The following is a 14,217-nucleotide window of genomic DNA, read 5'->3' on the forward strand; positions in this document are numbered from 1 at the left end:
TTTCCCCTGCCGTCTACCTTTTTAGGACTGAGCATCCGAAGCTCCCAGGAGGAGGAGCCGGTGGACCCCCAGCTGATGCGCTTGGACAATATGCTGCTGGCCGAGGGGGTGGCCGGCCCAGAGAAAGGGGGTGGATCTGCGGCGGCGGCAGCAGCGGCCGCAGCGGCAGGGGGGGTGTCCCCAGATAACTCCATTGAGCACTCCGATTACCGCAACAAGCTCTCCCAGATCCGCCAGATCTACCACTCGGAGCTGGAGAAATACGAGCAGGTAAGGATGGTGGTGGTGCTGGTTATATATGTTGTATTCCTGCCCTGCGTTTCTCCCAAGTTGGGACTCGCGGCGGCTTCCACCATGTCCAAGCACACCCATCATGAAATGCAAAAGCAAGCCAGTTAACAGCACGTAGTTGGAACCACATTGAAACACGTTTGGGGGGCGCCAGTTTAAAATCCAGCTTGTTTGGCGGCCGATTGGCGGCGCATCAGTTTTCAAAGGCCTGTCTGAACAGGAAGTTCTTCGTATACGTAACAAGGAGGGAGACAGACGTTTCTAACCTCTCTTGGGAGCAGTGTTGGAAACTTAGATGTATAAACTAGGTGCCAAACGGCACCTTAAATAATAATTAAATAAAATTTTATTCATACAGTGGTACCTCGCAAGACGAATGCCTCGCAAGACAAAAAACTCGCAAGACGAAAGGGTTTTTGGTTTTTTGAGTTGCTTCGCAAGACGATTTTCCCTATGTGCTTGCTTCGCAAGACGGAAACGTCTTGCAAGTTTGTTTCCTTTTTCTTAACACCGTTAATACAGTTGCAACTTGACTTCGAGGAGCAACTCATAGAACGCGGTGTGGTAGCCTTTTTTGAGGTTTTTAAAGACTGGTGATTTTTGAAGCTTTTCCAAAACTTTCCCGGCACCGTGCTTCGCAAGACGAAAAAAATCGCAAGACGACAAAACTCACGGAACGAATTAATTTCGTCTTGCGAGGCACCACTGTATCCTGCCCTCCCCAGCCGAAGCCAGGCTCAGAGTGGCTAACAACAGTAAAATAATACAGCATTCTAAAATCAATTCATTCTAAAATCAGTTCAAATCAAATTGATGGCAACCATTGGGCTAGAGTTCTATTACCAAATCTAAGTTACGCTCAGCACAATGAAATGTCTATTTGCCAGGAGGTTGAAATGGGTGATCATTGGGGTCCCTTCCAGTTCTGCAATTCTATAAGCTCAACTACATTGCTTGATTGTAGCCTGCTCTTCCAACAATTCACTTGAGCCAGTATGCAAAAGGAGAAACACACACAGTGGAAATGGAAATGGTATTAACTGTGGACTTAAGGCAGAGTTTTTTTAAATGGTAGTTGCCCACCTGGTGCCCAGAAAGCTCCCATGTCATCACAATTGGACCCATGCCGGTAGCTAATTTCCAACACTGCTTGGGAGGGAATTCCATACTATTGAAGCAGCCCAGAATAGGTTTCCGCTCTCGCCACCTCCAAGCATGAGTCCAACGTTGGTGGGATCAAGAGAAGGGGCTCACCCAAGGATCTCATCACCTGGTCAGGGTCATATAGAGAGATATGATCTTTCAGATAGCCTGGGATAAAACCAGATAGGGCTTTCTAGGTCATAACCAGGTAAGGATGTGATTACCATTATTGCTATTATTTATTAAATTTGTATACCACCCTTCATCAGAAGATTACGGGACAGATCACAACGTAAAAAATGCAAAATGAGAACTAAAAATACATAATAAAAAATCTGGGTGGCGCACAGGTCCCCTACATTTGCATTAGGAGTTGGGGGCAGGGATTTTTTTTTGGGGGGGGGTATTAATATTCCTTGGGTTTGTGTATTGGAGCTGCTACTCAGCCTCTTCCCCTTTCTCACCTGCTCCTCGTCAGGCCTGCAACGAGTTTACGACACATGTGATGAACCTCCTTCGGGAGCAGAGCCGCACACGCCCCGTGTCGCCCAAGGAGATAGAGCGCATGGTCAGCATCATCCACCGGAAGTTCAGCTCCATCCAGATGCAGCTGAAGCAAAGCACCTGCGAGGCTGTCATGATCCTGCGATCCCGCTTCCTCGATGCCAGGTGACTACTTCACCTATATCTGAAGTGGTTTTTTGTTTTACCTTACCTTTGGAACGTGGGCGGCGCTGTGGGTTAAGCCACAGAACCGAGGGCCTGCTGATCAGAGGGTTGGCGGTTCGAATCCCCGCAACGGGGTGAGCTCCCGTTGCTCGGTCCCTGCTCCTGCCAAGCTAGCAGTTCGAAAGCACATCAAAGTGCAAGTAGATAAATAGGTACCGCTCCAGCGGGAAGGTAAACGGCGTTTCTGTGCGCTGCTCTGGTTGGCCAGAAGCGGCTTAGTCATGCTGGCCACATGACCCGGAAGCTGTACGCCAGCTCCCTCGGCCAGTAAAGCGAGATGAGCGCCGCAACCCCAGAGTCGGCCACGACTGGACCTAATGGTCAGGGGTCCCTTTACCTTAGCCAGGAAGGCTCCCATAGTGGCTGAAAGGGATGGAGAGGGAAGAGAGAGAGAGGGAGAAAACAACCTCAGGCACAGGGTCTTAAATTCACAAGTTCTCACACTGACCAGCGGAATAGAAGTTCCTGGGAATGGCTGTCCCTAGATGACAGTTGAGGCAAGCTGGTCTCTCACCAGAGACGATGGATTGGCCCCACTTCTTTTCTATTCCCTGCTCTGCAGTGGCTGTTGCTAGGGAGTACAGTGGTTGGCTGGCTCTGTTGGACGTGTCAAAAATTGGTGCTTCCAAGTTCTGTTCCTTCTGCCAGCTTGATGGAGCCAGCCACCTCTGCCTACCAACCAGGCAAAGAAAGCCCACCTCTCTGAGTTTTCTAGGGGAGGCAATTAATAATACAGTCGTACCTTGGATCTCAAATGCCTTGCGAGTCGAACGTTTTGGAACCCGAACATCCAACGCGGCTTCTGAACAGATTCCGTTCGACTTCCAAGGTACAACTGTACATCCTTACACAGTGGTTAATTGATGTCTGTTTTTAACTTATGGGTTTTGTTGTACGGTTTTAAGTTTTTATTGCTATATACATTGCTTTGATAGGTATATTTTTATGGCACAGTGGCATATAATTTTTTTTATATAAATAAACAAACCTTCGCTGCAGGAAAGGCAAGTGGGACGCATTCTGGCTTCATCTAGTGCGCAGCAAAGGGGTTCTGGGTCCCTGTGTTCAGCGCTAGCTAAAGAAACCTCCCTTCCCACTTTGCGTTCTCCCCTGCGGGAAAGAGAGGCGAGGAGTGTGCTGTTGGGTGGTTGGCTGGTCTCTTAGTGCTGATGGGGCACTGTCCCACCAACCTCAGCCTTGATTCCCCCTAGACCAGCATTCAAAACTTGCCAGGTGCATTTTGCACCTGGTTACCAGCCACTTGCGACCAAGTGAAGGTACCTTTGCTCCACGATGGCTTCAGACATCTTCCCCATCTGGAGATGCCTGCCCGGAGATCCTTGGATCTTGATTGTTTTCTCACACTAGCAACACCTCCTGTAGAGTTCTATCCACTGTATTTTATCTGCGCAATCAAGAACGGATTTCAGGAACCAAAAAGTTGTATGGGGAAATACGACTTTGGAGCCACCTTTCCCCAAAAATGGCAACTAGGCATTCTGTTTTGGCGACTGTAACCCTGGTTTAAGGAGCCATTTGGCACCTAGCTTATATAACTGAGGGACGTGGGTGGCGCTGTGGTCTAAACCACTGACCCTAGGGCTTGCCGATCAGAAGGTTGGTGGTTCGAATCCCCCCGACGGGGTGAGCTCCCATTGCTTGGTCCCTGCTCCTGCCAACCTAGCCGTTCGAAAGCACGTCAAAGTGCAAGTAGAGAAATAGGTATCACTCCGAAGGGAAGGTAAACAGCGTTTCTGTGCACTGTTCTGGTTTCGCCAGAAGTGACTTAGTCATGCTGGCTACATGACCCGGAAAAACTATCTGCGGACAAACGTCGGCTCCCTCTGCCAGTAAAGCGAGATGAGTGCTGCAACCCCAGAGTTGTCTGCGACTGGACTTAACTGTCAGGGGTCCTTTACCTTTACCTTTACCTTTACCTTTATATAACTGAGTTTCTAACACTGCCTGCCCTTCTTATGCCATTGCTTCTTTTCAAACTTGGCAGGAAGGACAGAGACAAAACACGAATAAGTTGACTGTGGTGCCCCCTAGAGTTGGTCTCCTTGCCTTCTGCCCTACCACTCCGAATGGGCATAAGCCACTGCTGGTTGTGGGTTGTTGCATCCCGCCAGCACCTAACATCTCGCTTAAGAGAGGCAGGAAGAATGCCAGCTGCAGCTGCTGCCTATATAAGGGGTTCAGAGCTACTTTTGCTTCTCTGCCCTGTGAAAAAGACCAGGAAGGGATTCAGGCCATGCTGGTTAGCAACACTCAGGAGTAGGAAAGAGAGATCAAGGTCTGCTGGCTTGACCCTTGTGGCTGTACAGCTGCCAACCCAGTCCTCGTCCTTCCTTGGAACCGGAGAGAGGAGCAGGGGTCAGCACAAAACTTCCATTCCTTCCACAGCTTCAGAGTTGGGAGGAAGGCTTGCTGTGGCGAGCAGAACTGCTGAAACTTGATTTCGTTAATTTTTTTAAGTTGCACACTGCCTTTCAATAAGTATTTCCAGAGTAGTTCGTGGTGTTTGGTTGTGGGTGTAATAGTTTTTTTCGTTTGTTTTTTAAAGAAGACTCCAAGCGAATGATTTGATACAAGAGAAGGGAGAAAAACAGCAGGATAAAACATTCCACCATGCTGAATTTTTCATTGGGGAAAAATCAATAATATTGTCAGAGGTAGCGTATGCCTCTGAATAGTGGATGCCGGGAATCGCAGGTGGGAAGAGCTCTGCAGCACTCAGTCTAGGCTTCCCCTAGACTTGTGGCTTGACCCAGCAGGGCTTTCCTTTATATTCTTAGAGAGGATTTTACTTTGCACAGAAAAGCCATCGAAAAGCCAGGGGTAGCCAACCTTTTTATACCTACCGCCCACCAATGCATTTTTTTCTTGATGGTAAAATTTCCTTACCGCCCACCAGTGCTGCAGTAACATGTGGCATAGAACCCCTTTCCGCCCACCTGGAATCCTGAAACACCCACTATCTTATTTCCTTCACATCTGGTGGGAGGGCGTTCCACAGGGCAGGTGCCACTACCGAGAAGGCCCTCTGCCTGGTTCCCTGCAACTTGGCTTCTCGCAGTTAGGGAACCACTGATAGGCCCTCGGCGCTGGACCTCAGTGTCCGGGCTGAATGATGGGGGTGGAGACGCTCCTTCAGGTATACAGGATCAAGGCCGTTTAGGGCTTTCAAGGTCAGCATCAACACTTTGAATTGTGCTCGGAAATGTACTGGGAGCCAAAGCAGATCTCTCAGGACCGGTGTTATGTGGTTCCGGCGGCTACTCCCAGTCACCAGTCTAGCTGCTGCATTCTGGATTAATTGCAGTTTCCGGGTCACCTTCAAAGGCAGACCCACGTAGAGCGCATTGCAGTAGTCCACCTGTGGAAATCTAGCATGTTAGGGGAATGAGTTCTAGGGCAGCTGTCCACTCTTCATTAATTAAAATTTTGCATCGGTTATAGTTTAATTCCTCCACCTTTATTAATTATGCAAATTGAGTAAATGTTTGTGTTTGGAATCTTTACCTTTTCTCGGCATAATTCTACATTTGCTGGGAGAGAGGCAACGATCTAGGGACAACACTGAAGACCTGTTCCCCAATCTCTGGCAACCTCAGTGGTTCCCTGTTTCCCCCGCTGGGATTTCAACAGGCATTGCTAACATACTTTTAGGAAAGATGTTATAGCCATAAGGGCTAGATTCCTGTCTCCTTAAAACATAAAATAGAAATATCTGATTCAGAAGAAGCTGAATGGCGCACCAAGGGTGGACAGTGGACTGTTTCAGCACTCCTGCAAAACCTCTGTATACTTGTATCTGGCCTGGTATCTGGCCAAGCCTCCGGCCTGACACACATTGACTTTTGCATGTTAGTTTCCAACAAAAGCAGGCAATAAACAAAACACACAAGGGATGTTCAAATCATGCAATTTGTCAAGTGGCACAGCGCTAGGAGGGATGCCACACATTTTATCAGAGCATATAGCCCAGCCTCTAATTCTCCTCGCATCTCTAACCTTTTGAGGGCCTCTTGCAGATGCCACCTTCTCTGGAGTCTACTACACAATATAGGCCTTCAGGGTGACAGCACCTGGCCTGTGGAATTCCCTCCCATCAAATGTCAGGCAGACACGGTCTCTGTTGCCGTTGTGGCGCCTTCCTCTTCCTACGAGCCTTTTAGAATCATTGAATTTTAGAGTTGGAAGGGACCCCGAGGCCATCTAGTCCAACCCCCTGCAATGCAGGAATCTCAGCTGAAGCATCCATGGCAGATAGCCGTCCAACCTCTGCTTAAAAACCTCCAATAAAGGAGAGTTCACCACCTCTCTTGGGAGTCCGTTCCACTGCCGAACAGCTCTTACCGTCAGAAAGTTTTTCCAGATGTTTAGTTGCAGTCTCCTTCCTTGTAACTTGAAGCCATTGGTTCGAGTCCTACCCTATGGAGAGAAATGTGGGGCCCAGAATTGTTTTCATCGCTTGGCATCCTGAGCTCCTTTTGAAGGAAGGGTGGGGTACAAATTTAATAAATAACAATACAGTGGTACCTCGGGTTACATACGCTTCAGGTTACAGACTCCGCTAACCCAGAAATAGTGCTTCAGGTTAAGAACTTTGCTTCAGGATGAGAACAGAAATCGTGCTCTGGCGGCGTGGCGGCAGCAGGAGGCTCCATTAGCTAAAGTGGTGCTTCAGGTTAAGAACAGTTTCAGGTTAAGTACAGACCTCCGGAACGAGTTAATTACTTAACCCGAGGTACCACTATAGCTCGGTTCCACCACCCCGATACCCGCGGGTATAGGGCGAAATGCAAATTTCATAAAGAACAACAATAATTCTGGATTCCACATACTGCACACCCACCCCACTGCTTACCCTGACTGCCTTTCTTTTCCTCTTCCCAAATTGCTGCCTCTGCCAACCCTGCGCATCCTTTTTTTCGCTCGCAGGCGGAAGCGGCGCAATTTCAGCAAGCAGGCTACGGAGGTGCTCAATGAGTATTTCTACTCTCACCTGAGCAACCCTTACCCCAGCGAAGAGGCCAAAGAGGAGCTTGCCAAGAAGTGTGGAATCACAGTCTCACAGGTACCCGGGTGTGTGTTGGGGGGGGTGCGGTGGGGGGGGGCAGGCCCCAGGCTGTGCTAGAGAGGCCCCTGAGTATGGGACAGGGTTGGCTGGGGAGGGGAGGAAAAGCTCATTGTTTGGCTGACCTGTCAATACATAATCCCCTCCCCTTCCCTCCCCACCCCTCTTTTCCCCCCCTCATTCCCTCCCTGCTTCCCATCCCTTCATGTTTGACCTTCCCTCCCCCCCCCCCGGACTTCCCCCCTCCCTCCCTCCCTCCTTCCAGGTCTCAAACTGGTTCGGGAACAAGCGCATCCGCTATAAGAAGAACATCGGCAAGTTCCAAGAGGAAGCCAATATTTACGCCGTGAAAACGGCTGTCAGCGCCGCACAGAGTGGGGGCGACTCCCCCAACACCCCCTCCTCCGCGGGTAACTCCCCTCCCCCCCGAAAAAAGCTCCGCCACACCCCATGTTGGTGCGGGAGTCCTCCTCGCTGGGGTTGGAGAAACGTGGAACCCTCCCCTCCAACATGCGCTGGAGTTCCCGAAGGAGATCCCTCCAACACCAGCGCCCCCCGCCCCACTCCCCCGTGGTCAGTGCGTGCGCCCCCTCCTGGGCGCAGAGCGGCGAGGTGCCCCCTCACACCCCGCTCCCCCACACGCCCGTGTTTGCGTCCCCCCTGTCGGCCTTGGAGTAGCCGAGGCTTCTTCCTGCAGGCAGGTCGTCTCGGCTTGCTTCTTCAGCTAGTTGCCTTTTGCATTGGTGTTCACCTTTTTCTTTAACTCGAAGCAACCGTGCGTTCCACCCCCAGTCACCCTGTTGCTGTCTTTCGCTCCCGCCCCTTCCTCTGTTTTCTGGCAGGCTCCGGCGGCTCCTTCAACCTCTCCAGCTCTGGGGATATGTTCATGGGCCTTCAGGGTCTGAATGGAGACTCGTATCCCACATCACAGGTCAGTTCCTTTCCCTCCTGGGACGGCTCGGGGCATGCTCTAGTTACCTCCCACGTGGACTGCGGCAATGCGCTCTATGTGGGGCTGCCTTTGGAGGTGACCCGGAAACTACAATTACTCCAGAATGGGGCAGCTAGAGTGGTGACTGGGAGTGGCCGCCGAGACTATATGACACCGGTCCTGAAATACCTACATTGGCTCCCAGCACATTTCCGAGCACAACACAATTCAAAGTGTTGGTGCTGACCTTTAAAGCCCTAAAAGACCTTGGCCCAGTACAGTCATACCTTGGGTTACAGACGCTTCAGGTTGCGTTTTTTGGAGTTGCGGACCGCTGAAACCCGGAAGTGCTAGAACGGGTTACTTCCGGGTCTGCAACCCCCCAAAACACAACACTTTCCAAAATACTTGCAGAAGTCTTATTTTTCTGTAAAAATGAAGAGAAGAAAATTAGAGGAAATTGGCAATTTTAACAAACTTTCCCTGTCCCCTGTAGAAAAAAAGAGAGAGGAAAGATTGACGTAAAATGGAAAATACACTCTACATAGCAAAACAGTGTCGTAAATCAGTTGACAGTTTTGAGTAAACTCCACATTGCTCGATCCTTCTTAATGCCCACTCAAGTCTTCATGAGAAGTTTTCAGCCCAGCATAACTGCTGCTCCTGTCTTATTCTCCCCATCCCTGCTGTCATTCTGCCCTTTTTATGTGTCTTCCCTCAACTACTAGGTGGAATCGATGCGTCACTCTATGGGGCCAGGGGGCTACGGGGACAGTATGGCTGCCACCCAGATGTACAGTCCACGAGAAATGAGGGTGAGTTTGTGCGTCGGGAGACTTGACCCACCTGGTTCTCACTGAAGAGGTAACTTTGATCTGTCTGGGATGTATTGCTTTAGACTGCATGCATGTCAGGGCTCACACTATACAAGACTCCTGCTAGATTAGGACAAAGGTCCACCTAGGCCCCATCTGCACCAAACATTTCATAGAATCATAGAGTTGGAAGAGACCACAAGGGCCATCGAGTCCAACCCCCTGCCAAGCAGGAAACACCATCAGAGCACTCCTGACATATGGTTGTCAAGCCTCTGCTTAAAGAGCTCCAAAGAAGGAGACTCCACCACACTCCTTGGCAGCAAATTCCACTGTCAAACAGCTCTTACTGTCAGGAAGTTCTTCCTAATGTTTAGGTGGAATCTTATTTCTTGTAGTTTGGATCCATTGCTCCGTGTCCGCTTCTCTGGAGCAGCCGAAAACAACCTTTCTCCCTCCTCTATGTGACATCCTTTTATATATTTGAACATGGCTATCATATCACCCCTTAACCTCCTCTTCTCCAGGCTAAACATGCCCAGCTCCCTTAGCCGTTCCTCATAATCACTGTGATGCTACTTTAGGCACTCGTGGTTTTCCTGAAAGAGTTCTGGGAACAGTAGTTTATTAATGGTGCTTAAGAGTTGTAAGGAGACCCCTATTCCTTCTCACTGAGCTATAATTCCCAGAGTGGTCAAGCAATCAGTCCTACTTCACAGAGAAGTTGAAGCTCTGTGAGCTGGAATTACGGTCTACTGGCCCCTCTCAGCACTGTTAAGAAACTACAGTTCCCAATATTCTTTTGAGAGAAAGGCATTGGTTTTGATTTGATTTGATATTTGCATTCTGCTTTTCCAACAACAAGCGCTGAGCTCAAAAGCGGCTCACAGTAATCACAATAGTGCTGAAAAACCCAAACATTGCGATCATTATAATATCCAACACAATGGCATATAAATAAAGTAAACTGCAGTGACAGAGTCAGCAAAACAATTAATACAGTTCAATAAAGCCGTGACTGTTTAAAGTGGTATCATAGGTACTTGAAATGTATGGGCTCTAGTCCAGCTCCTGTTTTCCACAGTGGTCAAGCCACTAGCAGAGCAGGAATGCAATAGCCTGACAGAGGTGGTTCGGTGATACACGGCTTCTGAATGTGGAGATTTCATTTAACCAGTTGTGGTTTCTAGCCGTTCTCTTACGGGTGGAATCCATTTGGTGTCCCAGCACTCACAGAGGTGTGCTTTTGATGGGGAGGAATCTGCTAAGAGAAGAGGAGGGGAAGGCGATTTTGCCAGTTCCTTGTACAGCCCTTCCATCTATTCTGGAAGGCTTCCCGATTCTTTGGGGCTGCAGGGGGATATCTGCAAAAATTCCCTCCCTCTGATTTCCGTAGGCAAAAGCCGTCCGCTTTGCTGCAAGGACACCAATTGGATTCCACCTCGCAAATCCTCCCTCTAATCCCCTTTTAAAACGATCTGAGCTTGATGGCCAGTGCCACAGCTTCCAGGCTGACATTTAATTATGCCTTGCGTATGAAGAAGATTTGGTTTGAGGAGATTCAGGGACTGAAGATATTTTTCCTCTCCTGGACCTCACAAGAACCCAAGTGAGGGTAGAGGATTGTGCCCAGTGTGGTGAACAGCAGCTTGTGGCGGTTGCATATCTGAATGCTCCCACATCAATAAACTACATTCCTGCTAGTAAAACTAAACAAAACCACTATCTTTGGGGACAGCCTAGACTCGAACCACAGCTGTGCATATGCTCAGCGTTAAACATAATTACAGTTCTATGTCAGGAAAGGCTGAATATAAATTGATTCAAATATTTTATTCTGGCCTTGCTAGTGATGGGGGAGGTAAGGTAGTGGGAGCCCTGCCCCAGTCAGTGGCTTCTGAGATTTCAGCAAGCATTCCAGCATCTTTCCCAAGTAGAGTCATGTGACCTAGAAGCCCGTTTAAAGGGAGAAGCCCAAGATGATTGTGGAGCTGAATTATGTGCCCACTTTTACATTCTGGTATGTGCACGTTCCTCAACGGAAAGAAAGAAATACGAGGTTTACTTTCTTACTTGGTGAAGCTTACTAAAATGATTCATCTGAGTCCAAAGTAGTTAAAAGTCCAGGAGAAGCCTTTTATCACGTGATCTGCTGTTTGCAGGGGTTGCTCATTAGATCCAATAAAATAAAGGGAGTCAGCACACATACACACCCACCCACCCCTGAACTCTTTCTTCCTTCTACTGTAGAACTGTTTTTGATAGCAAAATTAGGGATTCTTTGTTGCAGAGAAGAGTTGGGCAGGTTGCTGGCACCTAATGGTCTATAATGGTGCCAAGGGGGCGGACTGGGAACAAGCACTCCCCAGTCTCTGGGAAAGCAGAGCTAGGAGAACTCCCACGGAAAGGAAAAGAGGTTTAGCAGGTTGGAACTTTGCAAGAAACTGCAAATTAAATTGCCTCTATTTTTTTTTTTGTAACAACTGTTTCTCTCCTTTTTTTCACCAGGCCAATGGTGGCTGGCAAGAAGCAGCCACCCCATCCTCTGTGACCTCCCCAACAGAAGGTCCTGGTAGTGTCCACTCTGACACCTCCAACTGATCCTGCTGGGCTGCGCTCCCTCCTCTGTCGTTTTCTTCCTGGCTCCAGTGGGGGGGAGGGAATTAACCCTAGTGCTGAACTAGGCTGGGCAGGGAAAGAACTCGTCTTTTCTCCCACCTGGCAGGAGATCACTGCACCACCCGCAGTGCCGGGGCAGGGGAGGGAAGCAAGTACCGCATCTCTTGGCATTCAAGGTGGCAACACTCCATGGGGACAGTGAATTCAAGATGGCACCCGTTGTGATCCAAGATCCTTCCATGATCCTGAACGGCACCTCTTAATAAGCAAGACGCAACTCTAGAAGCGGTGAAGGGGACCCAAGACGGTGGGAGGCGGGGTGGGGAGCGGGTGGGAGGGGCTATCTCAAGTGGTCCGTCTGCTTGGAGGGGCTAGGCAGATGAGCTAATGTACCTGCAATGCGATATCATAATCTGCTGGCTCGGCCTTGTAGATAAGCACACCTGCCGGAGGGGTGTCGAGATGGCATCCAAACTGCTTATCGTGGGATTGCGATTCAAGATGGCAGCAGCAACGGGTCTCTTGGTAGTAGGATGAGCAGAGACGTTGGCCGAAGAGGGCTTAAGTTGGCATCTCTCCATGATGGGATGATTCCAAGATAGCAAACTGTGGCGTCTTCCTGTCGAGATTTGAACATGGCATGTATATATAAAAGAGAGAAGGGAAATCAGGCATGGATCCTGTCTGGACTCAAGGTGGGCATCTCCTTTGCTGGTGCTCACCAGAGACACCAACATCCTTATGAAATATTTTAGCAGAAAACGAACATACAAGGGCCTCGCTGCAAGATTGTGTGGAGCCACGGCGAAACCCTCACCTGGGCTGTAGAAACCGTTATACCTCTCAGTGAATAGGTTCCCTGGGTATGAAGATCTAAGATGGCTACCATCTGAATCAGAAAGGGGATATAGCCCTGAAGAGAAGTTGTGAGGGGCCCAAGATGTTACAGACCGGTGCCTTTCCATTAGGCCAGAAGTGGGAAACCCTTGACCTTCCAACGGTTGTTGGGCTTCAGCTCTTGGCCATGCTGGGGTTGATGGGAGATGTTGTTCATCAACATCTGGAGAGCCAAAGGTTCCCTGCTAAAGAGACAGAACATACCGTGGTACCTTTTATCAGAAAGACAGTGGGGGCTGGCTTCAAAATGGCGGTTCAAGGTAATAGGGGAGGGGAAGTAGTAATAAGCACAAACTTCCTATTTCCTAGGCAGGACTAGAAGTTGTGGGGGAAGCCATAGGGCTAAGAGAGCCCAGCACACCCCACATTACACATGCTGTATACTGTAGCTTCGTTATGGGTGATGGGGGTCTGCTTTTCTTTCTGTCAAATCTCTTGCTTTCTGATCTGGTTTGGGGGGGTTGCCTCTTCTCTCTCTATTTCAGTTTATCCCATTGTAACCATTTCTTATTGTGTGTACAGTTTCTTGAGTTTTTTTCTCTCTGCCGTTTCTTATATTCTTGATATTTCCCCCCTGTTAAGTTATTTTCCCTTTCTCCACCCCATCACCATCTTAGGGCTTTTCCGCCTGGTCTGACCAAGCACAATCAGATAGGTTTCTAAATGTCACAATCCTCTTGGTGTGATATTTGCGCAGGCCCTAATTTCATTCAAAATGGAGAAAATGACCTTTAAATATATACTTCAAAGGAAGTTTACAGAATGGTGGAGATACAGGTTGGGCATAGCAGTACAGTGGTGCCTCGCAAGACAAAATTAATTCGTTCTGCGAGGTTTTTCGTCTTGTGAATTTTTCGTCTTGCGAAGCACGGTTTCCTGGGTATTAATGGTTTTAAGAAAAAGGAAACAAACTTGCAAGACGTTTTCGTCTTGCGAAGCAAGCCCATAGGGAAATTCGTCTTGCGAAGCAACTCAAAAAACGAAAAACTCTTTCGTCTTGCGAGTTTTTCGTCTTGCGAGGTACCACTGTATCCCTTCCCATTAAATGGATATGCTGTGTATCTGGGACAAACTATAAATTATGTTAAATGCACCATTTCATTTCTTCACTTTTAAAAACAGACATGTGGAGCAGTGACTCCAAAAAATCCCCCGCCACACCCAAAAATGTCTGCTTGCCTTGGAAGGAAAGCTTCCATTAATGAAATTGCTTCAGGGGGCCTTTTTATTGGCAAGAGTCCTGCTTGCAGTTTTTGTTTTTTTAAAAACCCACCAGGTTAATTGATGGGACTTAATGTAATGTATGGTTTAAAATGGGGTTTGAAGCCCCTGTGGTCGGAAAAGTAGGTCCTGATGGATGGGTGTCCTTGAAAGGGAATCTGCCTACCCTCACCCACCAGTCAAAAGAGTGTTGGGGGGGACAGCAGGCTTGGTTGAGCGTATATTCTCTCAATTCACATTTGGTGATGGCCTCATAGAGTGTGGATTGTTCAGATGCCTCAGGAATACTCCCAGAATCCTCTGCAACTGGGTAGAGTCTCTGTGGCAGATCTGCAAGGGATGGAGAAACTGAAGGTGGGAAAACAAGGAAAGTGCTACAGTACCAGCCAGGGAAATTGCATTTTGCCAGGGACAGCGTATTCTGGTTAAATGCTCTGGCAGCGCAGTAGTCTTTCAAAGGAAGGGACAGATACGAGGGGAGGTTTGGG

The 14,217-nt window shown here is 48.8% G+C and overlaps 1 protein-coding gene across 3 annotated transcripts in view; it reads left to right on the forward strand.

Moving 5' to 3' along the window:
* The window catches only part of PBX2 (PBX homeobox 2), a 37,813-nt gene extending 24,786 nt beyond the window's left edge, over nt 1–13,027 (forward strand). For 2 of the 3 annotated variants that reach the window (XM_082207423.1, XM_082207424.1), the window contains exons 3-9: nt 26–270; nt 1,913–2,103; nt 7,111–7,246; nt 7,512–7,656; nt 8,089–8,177; nt 8,906–8,992; nt 11,501–13,027. In XM_082207423.1, the coding sequence (XP_082063549.1) occupies nt 26–270; nt 1,913–2,103; nt 7,111–7,246; nt 7,512–7,656; nt 8,089–8,177; nt 8,906–8,992; nt 11,501–11,593 (986 nt within the window). In that variant the 3' untranslated portion in view covers nt 11,594–13,027. The remainder of the gene's footprint in view (nt 1–25; nt 271–1,912; nt 2,104–7,110; nt 7,247–7,511; nt 7,657–8,088; nt 8,178–8,905; nt 8,993–11,500) is intronic. The other variant, XM_082207425.1, reaches the window with a different exon arrangement.
* Nucleotides 13,028–14,217: the final 1,190 nt, after the last annotated feature.

This window comes from Podarcis vaucheri (genome assembly GCF_965113315.1).
Source record: "Podarcis vaucheri genome assembly, chromosome: 2".
Classification (NCBI taxonomy): Eukaryota; Metazoa; Chordata; class Lepidosauria; order Squamata; family Lacertidae; genus Podarcis; species Podarcis vaucheri.